The sequence below is a fragment of the Elgaria multicarinata genome, chromosome 1 (genome assembly GCF_023053635.1).
Source record: "Elgaria multicarinata webbii isolate HBS135686 ecotype San Diego chromosome 1, rElgMul1.1.pri, whole genome shotgun sequence".
Taxonomy (NCBI): domain Eukaryota; kingdom Metazoa; phylum Chordata; class Lepidosauria; order Squamata; family Anguidae; genus Elgaria; species Elgaria multicarinata.
This window is the reverse complement of record NC_086171.1, coordinates 177,244,673-177,266,258: the sequence shown is the minus strand read 5'-3', so window position 1 is coordinate 177,266,258 and position 21,586 is coordinate 177,244,673. Positions and strand designations below refer to the sequence as shown.

General features: G+C 43.8%; 1 protein-coding gene across 4 annotated transcripts in view; it reads left to right on the top strand.

Annotated features, from left to right (window-relative positions):
- The window catches only part of TNNT2 (troponin T2, cardiac type), a 311,842-nt gene extending 292,620 nt beyond the window's left edge, over positions 1-19,222 (top strand). For 2 of the 4 annotated variants that reach the window (XM_063144078.1, XM_063144052.1), the window contains 8 exons: positions 3,954-4,014; positions 4,134-4,250; positions 5,461-5,538; positions 6,332-6,442; positions 7,828-7,937; positions 10,281-10,371; positions 15,412-15,452; positions 18,904-19,222. In XM_063144078.1, the coding sequence (XP_063000148.1) occupies positions 3,961-4,014; positions 4,134-4,250; positions 5,461-5,538; positions 6,332-6,442; positions 7,828-7,937; positions 10,281-10,371; positions 15,412-15,452; positions 18,904-18,952 (651 nt within the window). In that variant the 5' untranslated portion in view covers positions 3,954-3,960 and the 3' untranslated portion in view covers positions 18,953-19,222. Of the gene's footprint in view, positions 1-3,953; positions 4,015-4,133; positions 4,251-5,460; positions 5,539-6,331; positions 6,443-7,827; positions 7,938-10,280; positions 10,372-14,084; positions 14,126-15,411; positions 15,458-18,903 lie in introns of those variants that run through there. The other 2 variants (XM_063144060.1, XM_063144069.1) reach the window with 2 other exon arrangements.
- Positions 19,223-21,586: the final 2,364 nt, after the last annotated feature.

The window sequence follows — 21,586 nt, the reverse complement described above, 5'->3', positions numbered from 1 at the left end:
ACATCACAATGCTAAATAAATTAAAAACACAGTTAAAAACACAAAAATAAAAATAAATGATGTGTCAGTGTGGTGTAGTGATTAGAGCAGCCCTTCCTTGACTTGGTGCCCTTCAGATAAAACAATAATTATTGCATGTTTTCTCAGAAAAACTCTGTGGGCTACATTTGGCTGTGAGTTATGATGATTTGCCCAAGGTCATCAAACGGTTGTTAAAGCAGAGGTGAAGAAGAGGGGTAGGATTTGATACATAATTTTTAGTTATTTTTAGAAAACTATACCCTCTTTTTCTTTATAAAATAAATCTTAAGGAGCTAGGAATCAAAGTCCCAGGTTCAAATGTGAGCTTAGCGGTGAAATCCCAAGATGGATGGTCCTAAATTCACTACGTCTTAGCCTCAGTGCATGACTTCTGTAATGTGAGGTGCAATATGGTCAAACAGTCCAGTTCCAGCCTTCTGTTCCCACTCTTGTTTTTCAGATCCCACTATCACTTAGGAACCAGCTGACCACAGGAAGTTCTCTTTGACCACTTCCTATTGCAAACACATCAGTAGGATGAGACCCACCCAAAGGTTCAGGGAAGAGCAGAGTGATGAGGTTCAGACATGGGGGGCTGGACTGGGGAGACATATATATCTGTCTCTGCAGTCCTGCTCTTCATATATGGCATGTTTGGACAGGGCTTTTCTACACGAGCCATTTATCATGCACACCTCGTTCTCTATCATGGCTGTTTACAGATTCTTTAGACAATGGCCTCCGCTAGTCCTATGGGTCTACTGCAATGGAGGGGTGAGGATCTCGTGATATTAAGATCGCTAGTTTGTCCCCCTCTGTTTACACATGGCGCGTGACATCCAGGAAGAAAGAGGACGTCACTCCTGCCATTTTGTTTTTTTAACGAAGGAGCGCATGAGCACTCGAGCGCCGAACTCTGAGGTGTGTTTTTTTTAAAAAAATCCCCATTCCCCCCCACCCCACCCCCAATGGCCACAGAGCTCCTGAGGAGCTCTGTGCCCCGTGCATGGTTCCCGGCTCCTTGCGGTTACTCACAAGGAGCCAGGACAAACTGTGACACGTGCCCACACATTCTGCGGTCTCAGGATCATCCTGAGACAGCAGAAAAAGTGTGCTTAAAGGGCAGGACAAGATCCCAGGGAAAGAGAGGGATCATCCCTCCCTGTTCCTGGGATCCCCTGTGTGTCATGTGGATGCACAGGGACGATCCCGTCTAGCTATGGCCAATGTCATGACACTCCAGTTCTGTGTTAAATGAGCACTTTCTGCAATTTTTAGAGTAGAGAAAATATGGCATTTAATTATGAAACTGCTTTTTTCACTGGTGCATGTGTGCTGTTCCTCTATACCACAGTGCCACCTAGATGTTATGTGGTGGAAAAGCAGGAAAGGAAACATAGTGTAGTGCTTGGATCTCAGTTCTGCAATGAAACTGAAAGTAGATACAGTGGATTAACAGCCAGTTAACAGCCTCCTGAAGAAAAGGTCTCAGAACTGCCTTTGGTGGCCACAATAATGGCTCTGATCTTACTTAAGCTTCTAAATTTTCAAAAGTGCTCAGTATAAAAAATATTACAGATATAACTAAAATGCAACAACCTGACAAAACACTCTAAATTTTGTAATTGTCTAAAATTGCAGTATAAAACCAAAGTAATAGTAAAAACCAGCAGGTGTCATTTGTATGCATGTAGCACCTGATGAAATTCCCTCTTCATCATAAGTTAAAGCTACAGGTGCCCTGCCCTCTTTTGTATCTGGTCACTCTAGTATAGCTCCTGCAGCTTTAAATGTTGTGATGAAGAGGGAATTTCACCAGGTGCTGCACGCATACAAATGACACCTGCTGAAATTCCCTTTCCATTACAACTGTTAAAGATACAGGAGCCTTGTCCTCCTTTCCATATGGTCACCCTAGTAATAGCACTCATACTGACCTGTCCCTGTTAACAATCTCGCAGCCCTGTTTTGGACCAGCATAAGTTTCCAGACTGTTTTATTAGGGCCCCGTCTACACACACTCTTCCGCCGAGCTCTCCAACCCAGGTGGCTCTTTTGCTGGCAGCAGGAGGAGGCCGGTGGGGAGTTGGGCTTGGCGGCAAGGACTCACCAGAGAAGCCGCCAAGCCCTGGGAACTTTTCGCCACCGCCGCCACCTCTTCCTCCGTCTCTTCTGACCAGGTAGCTACACTAGGAGTTTCGGGGCGCCTTGAAGCGCTTTCGGGGCGCCCCGAAGACTGTGTGTAGACGGGGCCTAGGTTTGTATTCCCCCTTCATGGAACAGCTCGGATTGGTCTCAACATATCTGTGAAGTAAACTAGGCTTAGAAAGAGTAAATCCCCCAAAGTCACCCAGAAAGCTGAGCAGTGAATCTCTCATAGCCACACACTGCCCAATAACCATGCAAATATCTCTAGCCTTGAACACTAGAAAGTAAAATGCAGAGATATTTTAGGATTCCTAAAGGAGATTCAGGAAAGATTTGTAGCATAGCTTACACTTCATCTACATTCACACTGCAGTTTCGACCTGGGAGTAAGCCCCATTGAACTCAATGGGAGTTACGTTGACTGGACATGTGTTGTTAGGCTCTAAACCTATGTGCACTTTCCTGGGTGTAGGTTCTATTGGTCATAATAGTATTGCTCTGTTCATAAACGTTTTTTAAAAAATTGAAATTCAGAGGAGTAAATGCATGATCCCTTTGTGTAGCACTAAATTATTTTAAAAACATTTCATTTAGTGCGCTTGCAAATGCAGAGACACTGCAAAGTGACATGGTGTACAAGCTCACAAACAGACATGGTGCTTTCTCAAGGATAATGTTCCTACTCTAGCATACCCAGATATGAAGTTATTACAGCTGCTCAGTGGCTCATATAAGGAAAATAAGACCACAGTGACAGGTGTGGCCATTGTAAAAGACTATGATGACATTCCATGTGGCGCCCTCAAACAAGCTATAAATTGTTCCTCTGGCTTGGAATTATATCCTCATTGACAACCAGTTTAAATCAAATGTGCACAGTGAGTTTTGAAATGAGCTAGCGTTGTTTTAGCTCCTTGCCAGGTTTTCATTATTACACATTTATCATTCCTCAGTATGAGCTCTTTTCTGTTTCACAGAAAGATCTCACTCACAGATGCTACAACTTCTTTTCTTTTTTCATTTAAAGCAATAGATAATAACCTTTTGATGACACTGTCTAGTTATTAGACCACTGGACACAGGGATAAATATAAGATGTTTTTTGTGTGTGTGTGCGTGTGTGTTTAAATCACCTTTAACAACCCCAGGCATTTATGAATTCATGATATTAGTATTACCGTCTCAGATTTATTTTTAAAGAATCCTTCCATTTATACCAACCTTGTTTACAAATAATAGCTGTTCCTGCCACAAAAAACAGGGGGTTTCATATGGCCTGGTCTAGACAAACATCTCGTGGTAAAACTGTTCCTGGACTATTCCATCTGGACTGTATGCTGGGGGATTGCATAACTAAATGCTTCCCCAAATTAAATAAATAAATAAATAAAACATCCCTGCACATAGAAGACTAGATGTTGGAGAAATAAGTTGTAGCCTAGCCTTCGTCTTGACACGCTGGTTTTCTGGGTGTATCTACCCCCCTTTCCCCCTCCGCAGGTGAGCATCCAATCAAAGCAATTCCCCACCTGTAGACTGAAGTGATAGCAGAAAGGAGACATTTTACAAGTGAAGCGTTTTCTGAATTGTCTTGGTCACAAACACAGATACAGACTCTCATTGAAAAAGTGGTGTTAAAGTGTGGATTCATTCAGGGGCTGCAGTGAGAAGAAAAATTATTTCAATAAACATTTAGGTTTATACAAAGATATGGGCTGAAACAGAAATCAAGTGTTGCAGTACCAATGAGTGATCCCTTTATTTATTTTCTCCTCTAATTTCAGGCTCTTCATGCCAAATCTGGTGCCACCAAAGATCCCTGATGGGGAGAGAGTAGATTTTGATGTAAGTATAACCACTGCCACTTCAACAAAACATTTTTTTTCTCCACCAGTACGTGTCTTTGTTTTTGACAGAAGGGTGTCAAATTTTGGGCGTGTCTTTTTTTTTTTTTTGCTTTGTAGGACATTCATCGAAAGAGAATGGAGAAAGATCTGAATGAGCTGCAAACCCTGATTGAGGCTCATTTTGAGAACAGGAAGAAGGAGGAGGAAGAGCTGATATTCCTCAAGGACAGAATTGTACGTCAAGGAATTCCGCACTTCTTATCTAAGCACGTTTAATGGATCCCTAGATAAGCTCCACTAACAGGGCTCAGTTCCCGTCCCCTAATCAGCTGGTATGCTGCTATTAGTAGTAATAGTTTTATTATTCTAAGACCAAGGGTCAAGGTCATGGCCAGTTTTACAACCATTAATGTTTATGGCCCAAAGACAATTGTCATGGCAGTTGTCCATAGACACCATGGAAAACTATTCAAAGAACCTTATGATTATGGTATTTAAATTTAGACTCCTAAGGCTGTAAACCTCCACTTAACTAGGGAGGAAAGGTTACTGGACATATGTCTGACTTAATGTGTATCTCAAAGTCATCGTTTATTTAGACATTGAGTTTTAGAAGAATGCCATCTGCTCCTTTCTTTGGCCTTGTGGCTCTACATGTTCCTCCCTACACAAGCAAATGCCCCCAAAATACTCTTTATTTTCAGTAAGAGTTTGGGAAATGGGAACTGAGAAACTATGGATGACCAGAGCTGGCTCTACCATTGGGCAAAATAAACAAAGTGCTGTAGGAAGCAAAATGTGTGCATCGTTAAAGAGGAAGCATATTGTCAAATACCTATGCCAGTTTATTCAGCAGTAGGTATCATTGTGTTCAGTAGGACTTATTCCCTGGTAAGTGTATGTAGAATTGTAGCCATAATACTCTATTTTTTACTGGGAGGCACCATTTGTAGGGTGACCATATGAAAAGGACGGCAGGGCTCCTGTAACTTTAACAGTTCCACAGAAAAGGGAGCTTCAGCAGGTGTCATTTGTATGCATGTAGCACCTGGTGAAATTCCCTCTTCATCACACCAGTTAAAGCTGCAGGAGCTCTGCCCTCTTTTGTATCTGGTCACTCTAGCACAGTTCCTGCAGCTTCATAGGGATGAAGAGGGAATTTCACCAGGCGCTGTGTGCATACAAATGACACCTGCTGAAATTCCCTTTTCAATACAACTGTTAAAGATACAGGAACCCTGTCCTCCTTTCCATATGGTCACCCTACCATTTGGATTTCCCTGCTCAGATGTCAAAATGTCTTAGTTCATCACTGTTGACAGCACAGGCATTTTAGCATCAACTCTGACTGCCTCAGGCCACGTTGTTTGTGTTTAGAGCAATGGGGACGTCCATCAGAGTATATCAGGCCTCCCCTGAACAGCGCTGGGCTTTCTTCCGACAGGAGCAGCGGCGAGCAGAACGAGCTGAGCAACAACGGATCCGTAGTGAGCGAGAGAAGGAACGCCAGGCCCGCTTGGCTGTGAGTATACCCCAAACCCCTTAAAGCGAATGTCCACTTCAAGACCTTTGAGAGTTCGAAAAGAAATGGTTCTGGCTGCCCCGGCCCCTCCATCTATATGGGGAACAAATTGTTCACTGACTTGCCTATGGAACAAACAAAACATTCCGCCAATCATGCACAGTGTAGGAATGTGTGATAGCTTTCCTTACTCTTATGTAACCATGTGTGGCCCAGATTCAAATCAGGAACACAGCACCTGGCGACGGTGAGAGAGAATGTTCTTCCCCACCCATTTTCCCTCCCCTGCGTAGGGGGTTAATAAAAAAGACAAAAGTTGCCGTTGCGATTAGCAAAGCACTAAGTTTGGTCTTAAGAATTATGCTCATGCAGTAAAAGCCCATAATCCTTGATCTGGGTGCTATTCCAGTCAACAGGAAGTCTTGGAAATGAGTGACATCAGTTGCATAGGCTTTATGTGCACAAGACCAAACCAGATTACAATTCGTCTGTTTATAGTGCAAACACAGCCGAACTGTACCATATTTTCTTATGTGTCCCCTGCCTCCAGGTGCAGAAAAAACCAAACCAAAGCAGGAAGAACTAATTTAGAACTGGCTAATCTTCCCTGCATACCGAATAGCATTGATGGATCCACCATAAATGCTGGAGTTCATAGCACCTGTATGCCATCCTTTCTGAATTGTGTTCATCCAGTCTCCTAAACAATGCAAAGTTTGGATTTGACCTTCCTGTAAATTGTTTTTATCTCTATGTCCATTCTGAAACACCTCGGTGGTTCTGTCCTTGGCAGGAAGAGAAAGCTCGGAAAGAGGAGGAGGAAGCTAGGAAGAGGGCTGAAGAGGATGCCAGGAAAAAGAAGGCATTCTCCAACATGCTTCATTTTGGAGGCTACCTACAGAAGGTATGTATTCATCCAATATACTAGGGTGGCCACTTAACACATCACAAAAAAAGAGGAAATGCATCACCAAAAAAGGATACAGAAATTTGCTTAAAGTTTCCATAGGCTTAACATGCATGTATAAATGCATGCTGAGAAAGAATTAATCTAATTTAAATAGAAATTTAATACATCTCACCTGAGATGACCTGTCTGCTCTGCTGCTCAGTCTTCTGTCCAGGCGCATCTCTCCTTTCTTAACACATTTTTTTTCATCTAAAAACCAGACTTGGACTGGACAAACCTTCAAATAAAGTACTATCTTCTGACAGCCTTTCAAATAGTAGACTGTCCTCTGTAAAGCAGGACACAATGATCCTATTCAGACAACATGTTAAGCTACGGTGGTTAAGCATTATAGCTTAGCATGTTATGCGAACAATGACTTAGCGTGTTGGGTGAACCATTCCTAAGCATGGTGGCTACATAACAATGTTTTAACCATGCTCACTAACCATTTGCTGCAAAAGGGTTAGCAGCCTAACCATGGCTTAGCGTGTTGTCTGAACAGGCCCATTGGGTAAAACCCAACAGAAAGCCTACTTAGAGTAGAACCATTGAAATGAATGGGAGTTAAGTTAGTCATGACTAAATTAAATCTCATTTATTTCAGTGGGTCTACTCTAAGTAGGACTAATGTTAGGTTTTACCCATGGTCACCTTAGTACATGCTGAAGCCCATGTCTGGGGGCAGAATTCCCCCTGTGTGGTTGTGTGGCAACTTTTCCTCTTGGAACGGCTGACTGATACGCTGAGAGCATATCAACACTTGAATAGCTCTTGGGAGCAATTTTAACCTTCATAGTTCATATGTACTACTTTCACCTTCCATATTCAGAGTTCATGCACCTGATGAAGTAGGCTTTTGTGTAGGAACATTCCTGCCCTGTTCAAGCTCCCATCAGTCTCTGAAGTGCCACAGCATACTTTGAACCAAACTACGTGTTTTGCAAATCACGTAGCATATAGCTGAGACCTGTCTTATTTTTTTTACTCTAGTTTGAATGTGTGCAGTCCTGATCTTGATTGGGACTGCCATGTTCCAGGTGGGTTGGGTTAACACTCCCCCCATGGGAGAGGTCAAAAAGGGGAGGAGTCTTTAAAAATGGTTGGGCTTCCCCTCCCAGACCATAATGGTCCTGATCTGAATCAAGGCCATGCATGCTTATACTGAAGTCAAAAATAGGACAAGCCTCAGTTACACACTACACAATTAGTGTAATATGTAATTTGGCCCTTTGTCATTTTGATTTGTGCATGAGTTCTTAAGCTCACCGTAGGCTGGAGGAGGAGGGATTTGGCTAAACTCGGACATAGTGATGCCACTCATGAACTGCTACCTTTAGACAGAGAAGAAAAGTGGGAAAAAACAAACGGAGCGGGAAAAGAAGAAAAAGATCCTCACCGAGCGTCGGAAACCTCTGAATATTGATCACTTGAATGAAGACAAATTGAGGTGAGAAGGGAGGCTAATAACTTGGTCAGCAGAAAGAGGCTCAAATGCCAGTAGGGAACCCTTTTCTTCATCACACCCAAGAAGTGGTAAAGAAAGAACAGGAGAAAAACACAGCCTTTTACTTACCATTTTGAAAGTTAGGTGTGATTTGTGGTCCCTCAGGGTGATGTTAAGTGCTGCTCTTTCCATTTAACACGCAAGGGGGTTGCTTTGTTTTCAAAATGCAAATAGCACCAGTTTGGGAGAATGGTGTTAATTAATGCAGTTCTGAAGAAATCCCCTCCTCTGCAGCTGGCGTATGCATTGGTGGTGGAATCCCCTGTTGGTGCCAGTGCCACCCTGTCTGACGATGCCATGGCACATCTTGTTCCCACTCTCCCACACACACATACAGTCAAAGGGAGGGGATTTGCAACAGATAGCCACTAGTAAGGTCCAGGGACTGATTGCAACAACCCACCAGAAATGCCCAAATGATGCAGAAATGAACAAGGGGAGCAGGTACAGGGCCTCACTCGAGAGCATTATTGGTAGTGCCTATGCCTTCATGTTCCTCAAACTAGAGGATGCACCTCTGCTGCACCTCCTGATCCATTCTGCTACAAATCCCATGATCTTTAAACCCCCTCTATATATGGTTGGATAACAGTAGGCTCCTGCTGCCCACAGCTGGATGCAGGAAGACCAGATAGAGGGAGATGAGATGGAAGGGGTCTGGATGCACAACAACAGCACCTTCCCTTGGTGCTTTTCTATAGACCAGCATTCTTCATTCTGGCATCCTCCAGGTGTTTTGGACTTCAGTGCGCATCAGCCCCAACCAGTCATCCAAAACATCTGGAGGGCACCAGGTTGGGGAAAGCTACCTATAGGCAGAGGCTTGGCAATCCTAGGTTATTGTAATCCTGTTCAAGCACATCTCCCATATTTTTATGACTGGAGTAATAGGGGGCAGAGATAGTAAGGAAGAAATGCACTGGAGGCATGATGGCCTGAACATACATACACAGAGCACCTAAAGCATTATAAGATTACCACAATTCCATGGTATCATAATGAAAATATGCATTGTATGGAATCTAATCCCCACATTCAAAGCTCTGTCTGCAAAGCTAGAAGAATAAGGCCTTCTCTACATGGTATAAGTTTGGGTTATATATCACATGGTAATATGTGGACACAGTGAGATGCCAAGTGTTTATTGCCATGATAACATCGGCCCAGGTTAGCTTGTAGTAATGTTCCCAATACTGCTTAGTTTATCAGTACTTAAACATGTAAGAACTGCTTCAAATATGTGCATGTGTACCCACCCACCACCCACCTTAAGCGATAGCAGAGGGTTTTATTTCCTAAATGGTTACATGTCAAGAAGGGTGATCATTGCTATATAATTGTAATAACAGCTCTTCATGCCATTATCATGCACCAGTCCCAAGAATGTACAGTATTACTAGCATTCAAGCTTTGGGAGACAGTCAGTTACACCACTAGAGGGTGCAATGAGAACACATAAACACACTGAGTTGGAGGCAGCAGGCAGGCAAACCTCAAGTAAATTTAAAAGATGGATTTATATTCCCTCAGTTTTATCTGGGTTGTTCCACACCTGCTGGAGAACCTAGTTCTGGCAAAGTGGCCAGCATTAGTATTTATGAGGTAGGTATATGCCAAAAAGTTTATTTAACAATACATAAAAGATAAATGACAAAGGGTTGAAGGCTGAGTTATTGGCAGTTGGGACTTTCAAGAACTTGAAGGATACTCTGGTTACTCTTCATAAAATCTATAAACAATCTATCTATCTATATACATATCCATATTCACAGGCTGAAACACACCCACAATACACCCACAACCAAAACCCAATATGCATACAAAAACATTTCCCCCCAAGGACTCAGGGCTTCTTTAGGTGAGCATTTTATCACACGCTCACAACTGGGCACTCATGGTTCTTCGCAGGACATTTTGAGGACAGAGCGATCCCTGCTGCACATCTCCCGCTCCATTTGCCAGTTTTCCCATTTTAAATAAGCCTAAGAAAATCCAAGTTTTAAAAAATAAGTCAGGATTTGTCAGGATTTGCTGCCATGTGCAGGGAAGTTGCGCTATAAAAGATGCTGTTCCCATTATTCAATTGGAGCCACATTGTCTCTTCACACTTCCCCATGTAATTTGAGCTCATCCTCAATGTGGAAGTGAAGCAGGAAGCAGAGCAATGGTACATGACGGTAGGGTACCACGATCCCCCTTCCCCGGTCTGAAGGAGCTCTAATAATAAACACTGTGCATGTAAACATTGGCTATCACCTTGACTGATTCTGCATGTTCTCACATCAGGGAAAAAGCCAAGGAACTGTGGCAGAGTATCCATGACCTGGAAGCTGAGAAATTTGACTTACAGGAAAAGTTCAAGAAGCAGAAATATGAGGTGAGTCCGAATGTCTGTTGGAATATCTGGTTCTCTTCATTGTTTGAGAGGGAGAGCAATGGTTCCTGAAGGCCGCTTCATTTGTCCTCAGTGACATTACAACAGGGACAAATCTGATTGGCTAATATTGTCATGTCATCATATATGAACCCTGATTGGCTGGGATCAGCCATGTGACTGATACGGGAAGCATGACACTCACAATCAATTAGTTTAATTTGACCTGAGAGACATCATCATGCCATTATGTCATGATGTCCCATTCGCTCCACAATCCCTGATTGGCTGGGATCACCCACACTACTGTTCTGTGGAAGAAGACCCAGTAATTATAAGCAGGGGTGGGAGTAGGAAGAGAAATAGCACTGAAGCAGAAGCACATTGAGGAGATCATGGTGATGAACAGGTATGGGTGGGGGGCTTTCTCATCATTAGGGATTTCCCAGGGGCAAAAACTCCTTCTGTGAAAGCACTGCTTCTACCCTGAAAACTGAACATTCAACACAACCCAAGTTGCATTCATGCATCATCTTCTTCTTTATTTTTATTACAAGGTAACTCCCTTCTTCCTCCCTGCTCAGAACAAGTACAGGCAGACAAGCATGGTTAATCTGACCTGTCTCACTTGAACCTGACTTTATCTCCATTTGGAACTGTCTTTATATGAGTGGAACCAGATACTTCTCTGCTTCAAACTGATGTAGTTTATGGGTGAAAAATCACCAGTCTAGGCTTGTGAAGGTTCAGGACCCCACAAATCATGCCTTAAACTACAACAGACGCTGTCAAAGCTGCCTCGGCCTGGTTCACTCTTCCACAAATATCTATACTATATTGTGGAGTCCATGTTTGTAGGACTCATTTGCTTTGTGATCACCTACCTGTGCAGTCATGGTTGCATCTAGTGAAATATTGCCACCGCCGCTTAATTAATCTGCACTAAACCGGGCATGAAATATAGCATCATCTACCTATTCCAATTTCTTATCCACTAACTAATCATAACATAAGCTAGGGCCAAGCTGGAAGTGAGAATTTTCAAATATTTGGCTTAAAATTTGTGAGGTGGGGGAAAGGGAGGCTGAAATTGGAGGGCACTTGGGGGGAAGGCAATTGCTTGGTAGTAGCAGCAGTATTTTTCTTTCTTGGATTGGTGTGTGTGTGTGTGTGTGTGTGTGTCTTTTCTTTAGTGGTAGTGGGACTCCTATTGGCAACTTTCAGATTTTTTAATTTATTTTTTAACCAGAATGCCCTTGACCTAGCATTGTTCTGGGGCAGTGCTAGAGAAATTGTGCTCCCCCATTTATTTTGTGACGGCCACCATTTTCTCCCAGAATGCCATACATTCTCCATCTCCCCCCCCCCAAAAAAAAAACTTGCAAAAATGCCCCCTCTTTGTTCTGCCTTTGAATTGGGGAGTAAAATGGCAGGTGGGTTGGGTTGGGGGACATTTGGCATGGCTCCAATATAAACCTCTAGATTTCATCAGCACATCTTAACCCTCCTCTGAGGGGCTCAAGCCCCTTCCAGACTAAGTGCTCAACTCTCAAAGGCAAGAAGAGACATTGCAAGAGGAAGCAGAGTTGTTCAGCCTGCTCTGTTAGAGAAGCCATTAGTCATGATGGCTGGGAATGATGGGAGTTCCAGTCCAACACATCAAGAAGGTGCCAGAATTGGGAGGGATGTTTTAGAGCTTGCAGCCAAAGCCTTTGGCTAGAACTCTCCCCTCCTCCACTAGTGTATCCTGCAAATAGCCTTTACAGGTAATGTTAGGGTGCTTCCTCCCACCCGCACTGCAGTCAGGTGACAATTCAAGCTTTCCTGAGTTCTAGTCTGCCCCCTATTTGCTATCTCTTGTGAGGTAGGCATTAGGTGTGTGCATAGTGGGTCTGCTGCACTCCAATGAGGTGATTCTCCACTCTGATTTCCAGAGCAACTTTGTCTCTTTATCTCATCAGATTACCCACCGAAGAACCATTCATTTTCGGATAACTGCCCTATTATAACCTATGAGAAACCAAAATGCTTACAACTCTGTCATTTTTAAAGGTAAAGAGATGAAACTTGGGGATGTAGCCATGCTAAGTTTGAAGCTGATCCCTTCATCCCTTGATTTTTAGGAAGTTTTTTTTAAAAAAAAAACAAATTCCCCCCTCAAACCATTCCTCCCACACACACACACATACTGTACATCCAAAACTATGCAGGACCTTTCATCCCTTACTTTGCTGATGCACAGCTGTGCATCTTTAGTTTATAAAAATAGAGATCTTCTGCGTTTCCTGACCGTTTGCACTAATGGGATAAAATGGGGGGATGCTCTCCCTATGATTGGTCAGACAAGAACAAACATAAATATAATACCTTTATTTTATTTTTAATTTTTTTCCAAAGCATATAAACTTTAGTCCTGTCTTCAATTGGCTTATGAGACTGTATGGATCTACACGGCCTGCCAGTCATCATCACTTCCTGGGACATTTACATGGAATGGTTTTCATTTCATTCTAGTTCAGACACAGCTCCCATAATTTAAACATATGGTATAAGTAGACACACATCGGGGACTTCGATTTTTGTAGGAGGTTAGTTTCTGAAAGTTCTGCAAGCTCTCTTGAGAGAAGATAAAGTGCATATGGGGAGTGGAACTTGGACACTTTCTTGCTCCACGAGCAAGCAAACGAATGAGTTCCAGGGCAGGGGGGAATGGGTTATATCATTTGCAATCCCTCCCCCTAAGAACTGTGATTGGAAGAGGGAGACAGGGAGGAGACTGTGGCTATTGATTAGCCACAGATGACAATCTCAAAACTACCCTCCCTCACCCCTCAGCGACAGTGTCTGCCTGATATGGAAGTGTTCAGTTAGTTGTCCATCAACATGAAGTGAGCCTTCATGTCGCCTAAAAAACCTTTGGGTACCTATGGATCTGTTCGGGGCTATGAACGATCTTCTAACTGCACCGTGGGTTTCTGACGGTTTTGAAGCCGCCCCCTACCACATTGCGATTTCGGAGATCTGTCAGACCCCTGGATTTTTGGTGTGGAGTGCACACTCCAGGAGGCATAGGATTCCAGTTGGCTCACTGCGCCATACCTTCCAATCCCCTTCTATATTAGATAAAGAACTAATTCCATACCTTAAAATGACCAAGGGCTTCTGTCTGAGATGCTGTTATCACTGATCAAATATATGGCCACAATACGGCTTTTATGCAGCTGGTAAATGTCATGTGCATTTTGTGATTTGCTCCCCTGCTTACTTTCAGGCCTTTCCATAACATACACCTATAACAAAATGTTGCTGTATGGAGCACTCATGTTCAGTATTCAAGCCAGCAGTGTCCTTTTCCAGGGGCTTCCCCCTTCTTAGAATTTTTATTTTCTAAATTTGAGTGGGGGCAGGGCTTCTGCAAACCTTGAGGTTCCTCCAAGTCTACTAATAACTCCCTCTCATGTATAGATGGTACCACTTTGGTTACATGAGGATCGGCACTCTAAGCATGAGTTTGCTACGAGTATATAGGATACACTCTATGATAACCTACAGTTCTGCTTCTCAATGTGCCTAATGATCCTTATTCAGCAAGGTGCTAAGTGTCTTTAGCTGCATATTGAAGTCTGATTTCTCAGGATCACCACTTCTTTCTGTTGACATTCCCTTTGCCAGGGCTTTGAGGTCTGTAATATTCTCCTTTCTCTAACCCTGACCAGATTTCCATACTCACTACACGCTGCGATGAATTAAGCAAGTAGTAAGTATGGCCTGTTCCCTGCAAACAGCAAAGTACAGTAATGAATGATCTACGGTGTGTGCAAAGGCCTGCTCTGAATATGGCCCAGTAAAGTTTGGATGCTCTCAGTATCTTCTCGAGGTGGCCTTTTGTTGTCTTGCATGCTTGTCCTGCTTGGCTTGCAATGCTTTCTAGAATCAAGATTCAGTTCACTGAGATCAACCAGTGACTACTCTTATCAGCCAGTCCTTGGAAAGGGGTAAGTATATTGGCAGTTCCTCTGGAATCTGGCTTCTGTACTTTGGATCTTTACACCAGAGAAGCAACAGTGAGTTGGCATCTTAAGCAAACAAAATTTAATTCCTAGCTACCCACATGGATTTGTGCTTTGGCTTCATACCTTTGTCGTACTCCTTTCCACATTTGTGGGAACTTTATGAGCAAGGCAAGCTTGAACAGAGAACAACACACAATGCTCAGGCTGCAGAATACTGCAGAAATGCTTCAAAAGGAGCATCAGGTCCAGGAACTGTGGATCTTTTATTTATTTATTGCATTTATAGCCCACCTTTTTTTTCCCTTCAAGAAACCCAAGGTGGCATGAATAATCCTCTCCATTTTTATCCTCACAACAACAACAACCCTCTGAGATAGGTTGGGCTGAGAGTTTATGACTGGCCCAAAGTCACCCAGTGAGCTTTCATGGCCATGTGGGGACTAGAAACTGGATCTTCCGACTCTCAGTCCTGCACTCTAGCCACTGCATCACAATGGGGTTTTTTTTTGCCACAGATGGCTCAGCTTTGCTTCCAAGTGCCTACTACTGCTATAGAAAAGAAGATATTTACAGAAGATTCTCTACTGGCCAAGATCACCATGGGATCACACTGGAGAAGCACCCTGAAAGATATACCCAAAGTCTTTCAGGGATGTGGGAAAGCAGGCTTAGCCTCAGTGCCTCCACCAACCAAGCCAGCTAGATGTAGAACTCTTCCACATGGAAAGAGTAGTTCATGACATGAAGAGCTACTCAAGAGTTAGGGTAGGGACTGAAGTAGGTGAATACAAACTGTTCTTTCTGGTTCCCAGTTCTGCAAATGGAAATTCCAACAATCCACCAGACACATTATTTACATCTACAATTGTGCTCCGCAGCCCTACTGGCTACAGTACTATGCATGGTTGATGTAGTCCATGCTCCATCTTCTTTCCTTGCACTACATGCTGTCGTGACAAAGTAGTTCTCCTCCATCCTACACAATGAAGTATTGCCATAAAGCTTCACCTCTTGTCTATTTCTCTTGCAGATTAATGTTCTACGGAACCGCATTAGTGATCATCAAAAGGTGTAAGTACTCAGGCCACGTAGTATCCCCTCCTGTTTCATGGCACCGAGCACTTCCAGTAGATCTTACACAATCACCTGTTTCTGTTATATGCACACCTCTTTTCCTCTTCCCTTCTGTGAAATGCCTGCCCATGGTGGAGTTTTCCAGATTCTTTTTGTGCTCTGCTTCCCTGCTTATATTTTTCTCTTTCTCCTTTCTCTTCTTCTTTGTTAGTGTCTGCCAGCTTTTTGCTCTTCATTTTTTCCCTTCGCTTTCTGCTCTAGCAATCCATGGCTAGCAAATGATGACCACACCCTATGCTTTGGAATTAAAGAGTCTTGGATCAAGCACATCTGACTATCCATGGAACTGATATGATTCGATCACTTACACACACACACACACACACACACACACACACCATCATCACTACTCTTCCTTCCTAATTTCAATTGGTCTTTGCTTTTTTGATGTCTTCTGACTATAATTTTTACACCCTTTATTTCCCCCTTCCTCTTCCCTAGGGTGGATCCACAATGGCTGTTCCATGAACAGAAGGGCTCCTTCCATTTATGGAATAAACTCAGCTCAGGGTCCTTGCTGGAGGAAGGTGGGTGGGGGTGGAAAGACAGTTTTCACTGAATCCCCACTGTGGTCCCTCATGTGGCCCTGGAACTGCCTCTCATGTGGCTCTGGAGAGTCCCTTGGTCCCCCAAAGAAATCTTTCAGGGGGCAGAGGTGGCTGCAGGGGGAAGGAGGGATCATCTCCCCACTCTCTCCACAATTAGCAGATTGATTTGGATCCTACCCAATTTTGTTCTCTCCCTTCGCAATTCATCTTTTAGAGTTTGCTTCTGCTCCCATGGATTTTTCACACGTGCTTCTTTCCTAGTTTTCCTTTTCCAGCCACACCTCACCAAGTTTGTTCTCAGTTCCTTTCTTCCTTTGCACACCTTTTGCATCCCCTTAGCAATAATCCTCTGAACTCTGTTGCCTCCTTATGGCCTTCAGCCTTCACCTTACTCACTCCTTCACAGCACTTCCCCTTCTAAGAATGCGTCTATAAACATTATGTTGGAAATGGCTTGCCACAGTAGAATTTTGCTGTGTAGCTGAGCTGTCTGGGTATCAACAAAGAGGCCTCCATTTCTCTCCTATGAACCTTGTAATCCAAGAACTGAGACTTTATAGAGCATCCAGCCTCTTTCTCCATGTGTCAGCACCTCTTCTATGAATCTGACTTCTCTGTTTGTATAAATTACTGGGTAACTGTCATGGATTTTCCATCATGTTTGCCCATTCTCCTCTATTCCTCTTGGCCACAACCTCCAGTTCAGAGATGGAAAACAAAGGCCCAGAGAAGTTAAAGAACTTGCACAGTGTCAAATATGTAGTTTGTGGCAGAGTAGGGCATGGACCATTGCCTGAACTGTTCTGATCACTATGTGGAGCATGCGTCGGCCCACTGATGTGACCAAGTGATGTAGCTATCTTGCCGAGTGGCTATGCGGCCGGTAGAATGGTTGCAAGGCACATCTCTTTAATCCAACAAGCCAGAAACAAATGGCAGCTTGCATTAGGAATGCCTCCTTTCCTAGAAACCTTTTAGGTACATCAAACCAAACCTGTTGGTTAGCCAGGAACTGTATGTGCTACTTATATCCTATTTCTTCTCTTGTTCCCACCTTATCTGCTTCAGGAAAGGGTGAGTAGCATGTTGTGCCCATTGGGATGTGGCGGTGTGCTGTGATGGCTTGGTGTTCAAGTAACTAGAGGAACTGGCTTTACATACCCACCCCAAATTAGGTCTTGAGTTTCTATATCAGGGTTGATTCAGGTGGATACCCTGCTACTTAAGTCACTAGATATGGCTGGATAGGGAGGGGCACTTTCTTTAACATTTGGGAGTTCAGGAAAGATTATATATTAAAAGCAATAATGCAAGATCTTGTCAATCATGTCTCAGACTATCAGCCTCTTCACATCTTACTTTTCGAAGTGTGCACATAGTATTAGGTGTACTAAAATCTAAGGTGTAAACATGGCAAACAGGTGTTTCAAAAATTTGTATCATACAGGCATGCTCACCAGTGAGCTGGGACTGTTTCGTATTGGGTTTATTATGGGGTGGCGAACTCACGTTTGCTGCTGTGCATCCTGTCTCTTAAGTTCCATGTCAGGGTTTCATGAACTAAGATTTTAAACAGCAAACGTCCCAAATCCTGGATGATCAGTAGGAAATAAAGCCAAACAGGACATGGAGGGAAGGACAGTTTGTTGAGGACAATAGATGAGGGAACAAAGGAAAGCAAAATTGAATACCAAAGGCCAAGGGTGATATGGGAAATCACTGCGTGCCTTTTCAGAACAGTAAATAAATAACATTCTTAAGCTGACAATGTGAGGTCCCAGATTTAGAAACAGCTGCTTTCCTTTCTGAGAAGCAACCAGACGCACTGCCAGTCACAGAGAGCTGGGAATTAGGCAAATATTTAGACATTGCCTGGCTGGCTCATCAATGATTTCAGCTGACACGGGAGCCTCAGTCAATATAAATCTGAGTGACATCACTGGCTTCACTGTCACTGTGTTCTTTCTCTGCAAAATGCTTTCCGACTAGCTCATTGGTGGCCAGCTTCCAAGGCAACCTCTCACTTTGTTTATGTAGCAGCCCAGGCCCCTTGAGGACTTGCTTGAATGAACGGTAATCCTGGGCCAGTGAAATGCTCACAGTTTAAAACTGCACGGACGGAAGCAAGGCTATAAGGAAGATCCAGAATTAGGAGGCTGAGGGTGGGTGACATGGTTGATTAGGGTACCAGATTCATGCATCTAACTTCAGCAGGTTGTGTTTTGGATGGAAATATCCAATGACTGAGAAAAGATGATCAATTTTTTAAAGAATGAAGTTGAGTTCCCCAACTCAACTGACAATTGGTTGTGGCCATCCCTTTACTCTCTGGCTAGTGAAGGATGATGTAGATCTACTGTACATACTTATACTGGCTTTATACTGATTTAACTCTCATGTCCTCCTCCAAAAACTGCAGCCCTTGGGGTTCCCTGGGGAGAAAGAATCACTTTTACATCAGTTTAAGTCTCTGGGATGGAGATGTTTAGGGTTCCATATCCTGGGCTTCTAGCTCATTATTTAATGTGTCAAAAGAAACATGACAATGTTTCATGATTTGCACCTTACACTCTTGCACTGCTGTTTACTCATTTGGACTGGACATCCCACACACTGCTGGCCACAGAAGCAAAGGAATCAGGTTGGGCTGTGACTGGACTCTGTGTGGGCGCTGTTGAATGGGTTCATCCAAGACCTAAAAGAATCCCTGATCAGAAGCACCCACGCAACCTTTGTTCAAAGCAAAAGCAGACCCTCTCATGCTCCTTCCCATCTGTCTTTTGCTTCGACCTCACCATCACCTGAAAAAAATGTATCTTCCTTCTTTGCTGCCCCAACAGTTCAAAGGCTGCCCGTGGAAAGCCTGTGGTTGGTGGACGATGGAAGTGAGAAGTCTTTCATGCCTAGCCTGTGGAGAAGGCAGAAGAGCATCTCCGTGCTTGGGCCAGCTCTTGATTCAACAACCTGGTCCACGTGGTCCAAAGGAAAACACTGACTGTTCTAGATTATTCAGATCAAGCCACCTTTCAAAGGCCTCACTTCATAGAATGACTGTGTGCAGCACTGTCACACATGGAGCAAACACACTGCTGTGTGGAGTTTACTGTGTCACCAAAGTTAAGAATACTGTGTCTGTAAATAAAGCAAATCATGCAGCAACACCTTCCTTCCTTCCTTCCTTCCTTCCTTCCTTCCTTCCTTCCTCCCCCCTCCCTTTCCTGTCCTTTTCCTTTTCCTTTCTGCCAGATCACATATTATGAATCGTTACTGGATAATTTTGCAATCCAGAGTAGAAAGGACAAAGGCTTTCCTTAAGCATCTGGCCCCTCACATATTGCTAAGGGTGAAATCCTATGCATGTGTGGACAGAAAAATGTCCTACAAGTCCCAGCATTCCCCAGCTAGCATGGATTTCTTTCTAGATTGCACCCTAAATGAACATAAGATGAAAAAGACATCCAAGCTTTGATGATGATGATTGAAAAAGCCTCTTAATTCTGCCAATGGGTCATGCCAGATGTACCAAATTTGAAGGGACACCCCAGATTTGAAAGCCACCTTTATTATGCCATCTATGGCACTTTACAGATGTGGCAAGTTTTAAAATTTATTTTTATTTAGTATTACATTTGTATTCCACCTTTTTTCCTCTTGCAAGGAGCCCAAGGTAGCTTACATGGTCCCTCCATTTTCCCCCTCACAACAAACCTGTGAGGTACATTAGACTGAGATTCAATGACTGGCCCAAGTCGCCCAGTGAGCTTCCATGGCCAAGTGGGGACCAGAACCCAGACCTCCAAAGTCCCAGTCCATCTGCCCCGCACTGACTCTCAGTTCCTGCCCCAAGAGGCTTACAGTCTAAAATAAAAAGGGGAAAGGAGGGAAATAGAGGCATTGGTAGGCAGGGGAAGGATATCTGATTATTTCAATTGCGCATACTTCAGCCTAGTTACAATAGGGTATAGGATAATGTGTTAGGTTTCAGTGAGGACAAGTAGCTTGAGGGACCAGGAAAGGGAAACATTGGCCCTTTCTACACCACCTGGCCTTCCGGGAGGGAGCAGGGAGGATCTCATGATATTCTGCTCACAAGATCCTCCCCCTGGATCCAAACGCACATGTGACATCCCAGGAGGAAGGAGGGATGTCGCGCCCGCCTTTTTAAAATAAATAAATAGGGGAGAAGAGTGCAATTGCGCTCCAAACAAAAATGTAAGTTTAAAACAAAACAAAACCTGACCCTGCTTTCCCCTGATGGGCACAGAATGCCCAAAGAGCTCCATGCCCCATGCCTGTTTCCCGCCTCCTTGTGTTTACTTGTGAGGAGGTGGGAAAAAGCAGGGGCAGGCACCTACACATCTCCCGCGGGCCCTGGATGGTCCTGAGACCGCAGAAAAAGCAGAAAACCTCCATTTCCCATTTTCCTGGGGTTTCTCTGGGGTTGTCTGTGGTTGACCCCAGGATCCCTGTGTGTCATTTGGATGCACAGGGATGACCCCGGGACAACCCCGGGGGAAAACAATGGTGTAGAAAGGGCCATCATGGACTCTAACTTGGCGCTGTGCCGAAAATTTCTCTTATGAAAATTTGGAGTAGCCTTTTTGGCTTCCCGCACTTCCTGTGCAGGGGAAGTCATCATTAATGTAGTCCTCCCATAGGGCCTTTTCAAATCAGGAAATGCAGGCAGTCTGGGAGATTATAGAGCAATTGTGAGATGTATAATAGGAAGAAAAATATAGGTAGTACATCCTTGTCTGATAGATGTATTATTATCTCTATATAAGTATTAAAGATTGGTTTTCCCAAAGTCCTCTAGAGAGCATAATTCATCCTCTTAACCATTTCGCTATGCCATATCATCAGTTCTTTACTATGTCAGTCTAGTAGTAGACAGACTATCAAAGTGCACAGGTTGTTCAACCCTAGAGCAGGAGAGACAGAGAGAGAGTTATCTCTTCCAGACCATACTCTGGAGAGAGGATATGCCTGTAAAGAATACAGACAGCAAGGGGAATGGCCAAAGATTCATGAATGAAACATCAAGATAATTTTTAGAAAATGGATTTGTCAGCCAGAGAACGTACTGCTCAGCCCTGATCATTCAATATGAAGAAAGGAAAAACCAGCAGACCAGTGCTATCCTCTACTGTTGCCTTCCTAACTGAACCAAAAACTTGGGGATGCAGAGGGAAAACTCCAGTGCTGTACATTTCTCTGACCTTGACACAGGGTGGCACCATGACATCCCTCTCTCTCTCATTCTCTCTCATGCCCTCACCCTGCTTTCCACTGTGCATGCTGGCAGCCACGCCAAGCTCATGGCATTGTCACCTGTCCGTTTTCTTTCTGCATCTCAACCCACTGGTGTAGCTGAATCAGCCCAGTCAGCGAGTGGAGAAGCGGGGAGCACCAGGCCTCAAAACGGCACTCTGCAGAACTTGTCGAACACTTCCTCCCCGTTTTCTACCGAGGCCTTCCTTTCTACTGTCCCCTCAAAGGGCCAAACCAAAGCCTTAGCTAGAT